Source organism: Montipora foliosa, chromosome 7, assembly GCF_036669935.1.
Source record: "Montipora foliosa isolate CH-2021 chromosome 7, ASM3666993v2, whole genome shotgun sequence".
Taxonomy (NCBI): domain Eukaryota; kingdom Metazoa; phylum Cnidaria; class Anthozoa; order Scleractinia; family Acroporidae; genus Montipora; species Montipora foliosa.
Genome location: NC_090875.1, coordinates 37,418,473 through 37,420,972, shown reverse-complemented (window position 1 = coordinate 37,420,972; position 2,500 = coordinate 37,418,473). Strand labels below are relative to the sequence as shown.

Genomic DNA, 2,500 nt, shown 5'->3' with positions numbered 1-2,500 from the left:
CGCACGAACCATCCACCCTCCCCCCTCAGTTGCTACCTGTATCAAACCTGTACCGTCTTACAAACATCGAACGCACTCGCCTAAGCTTCGATTACCCCTAGTTTAAGGAAATGAATCATATCCGCACTTCATATATGATTCATTTCATATACCATTTCATCATTGATTCATTCTTCACGGGACCAATTAGAACCCACAAATGATTAGCTCCCAACTTCAGTGGCTTCATAGCTCGGTTGGTTAGAGCGTCGCACCCGAATCGCCAGATCACGGGTTCAAACCCAGTTGAAGTCCTCAAATTTTCAGGCTTCTCTACGCAATTGTTAAAATTGCGTTCATAACTGCGAAGATCATAGCTTCACTTGATTATTTTATCATATTAAAACAGTATCTGTGATATACAAATTAGCTATGAAATGGTATCCTATGCGCATTTGCGCCAGCTGACTGTGTCCCTTTAAAGTTTGTTATTTCCAAGTGCGAAAAACTCGCGCCCTCGTGCGTACCGTTGGTTTTTTTTTTCCTCCTGCGCTTTCTTTCGCGTCACGCAAAAAGGACCAAAAACGTGAGAGACCTGTCACATTCTGATTATTTTGATGTTTTTTCCAGTGAATTTCTAAAGGTTTTTTCAAGCAGTGGCTCTGAGATCTTCACTCGTGATCCATGCTTTGAAGATCATCGAGACGTGGTAGAATTGCAGTTTGGCGAAGGAAACTTCGTTACTCTACAGACCCAACTATACAGCAGATACAGCCATCTGAATCTAGAATTTGTTATAGTAAGAAGAAGCCTCCATTCAGGTATACCTAGAAAGTCGCTTTTATCATTTTGTTTTTCTTTTAACGAAAAACGAAGAAAGTTGGGAAAGAACTCGAATGGGGTAAAAGCTGTTCTTTTTCTTTCTTGTTCTCCGTATTACTTTTAAAACAAACAAATAAACACAAAGTCTTCGGTCTCTATACGTTTTGCTCGGATCCTCCGTAGCAAATGCCTTATTTTAGGGTGCTTGTCCTACTTTTTAAATTGTTATGATATTGTTTCGTTACGTTGTAGCTCTTTCTCCTTCAAGTGCGTGGAATATACATGGTTTCAACACCAGCCAGAAGAGTTTATTTGTTGACTGGAGCAACGTACCACGAGACTTACAAGCCGATATCTTCATTTTGTCCTTGAATCAAACGAAACCGCGGTTATATCACAAAAACGGAGGAAGAAATTCATTTCTTATTATAGCAGACTCCTCGAACACGTCCGTCAATGTTTCAGACCTCCCCGTATTCAGTCAGTACATAGTCCTTGTTTATTTGGTTGATGTGAACGGCGACATCTATAAAAGTGACAGCATAGTTGTCCAAACAGATGAAGGCGGTAAGTTTAACATTTTACAATTGACAAAGTTTGTTTACGCTTTCGGATACGATCAGTTGATCGGTAAAGAAAAGATATTAAAGTAATGTTAATCGACAGTTGGGTGAATCCAAGAATGGCAATTCCTTTTTATAACAACTTGGGCATTCAATCTTGGCAATGCTGTCAGATGCATCGAAACGTCAGTCGCTTAACATTAATTAGTTTTGATATTTCTTGTTTAAGCTTAGCCCTTATTAAGATGTACCATTTAAACCACTCCAGAGAATTCAAAAGAAAGCTATCCGTTTAAATACCATTTCTAATTTTGATGCTCATACTAGTCCTTTGTTTGCTCAACTCAAACTTCTAAAACTTCAGGATCATATTAAACTTCAAACTGTTCTTTATGCACCAGTTCATAAACGGTAAATTACCAAAGACGTTTGATTCATGTTTTATCAAAACTTCAGATAAGCATGTTTACACTCGCTCACTCCCAACTAGTTTAGCTTTTTCTTTATCTGGGGAGACCAGCTACTGTTGTATTTTTAATTCATACATTTGTTGTTTAGCGAGCTAGTTTACTTTACAGTACAAAAAAAAAATCTTGCTGTTGTTGTTGTTAAAATGCCTTAACTGCCTCTATCGGAGAAATGCCCAGGTTAAGAGGAAGGCGACACACTAATGTGCTTTGCTCTTTGTGTTGTTTTCATTTACTTTCTCTGTTACAACTTCGTTGTTATGCCTAATCGTACCTTTTACCATGCTTCAGCGGCATATCAGGCGAGTTTGCTAGAGCAGTGAGCCATTAAGTTCGTATTTTGGGGATACGTAGTCAAGCCCAAATACCCTTGGCGAGACCAAACGAACCTGATATGCCGAAGCTTACTAAAAAAGGTGCGATTAGTTGTTTACCGTACCCAGATTCAGCCAACTGACCATGATATCCTAGTCATATCAAGTCAGTGACTTGAGATCACAGGATATCTTGACAGTATACACGGATTCTGGTTGGCTAATTCGGAATTTGAACAGACTTAACTGATTAGAGTGTAATGTGGAGTGCTAGGTTTCTACCCCAAGTGAACCATGTGAGCGTTAGCCCTACCTATGGAAATGGACCCACACAAGGACACACAAAATCTCTGAC

At 39.3% G+C, this 2,500-nt stretch overlaps 1 protein-coding gene across 1 annotated transcript in view; it reads left to right on the top strand.

Annotated features, from left to right (window-relative positions):
- Positions 1 to 2,500, top strand: part of LOC138010212 (protein sidekick-2-like) — a 77,657-nt gene that overhangs the window by 56,082 nt on the left and 19,075 nt on the right. Inside the window, exons 13-14 of the mRNA XM_068857151.1 lie at positions 610 to 800; positions 1,054 to 1,368. Coding sequence (XP_068713252.1) covers positions 610 to 800; positions 1,054 to 1,368 — 506 coding nt within the window. The remainder of the gene's footprint in view (positions 1 to 609; positions 801 to 1,053; positions 1,369 to 2,500) is intronic.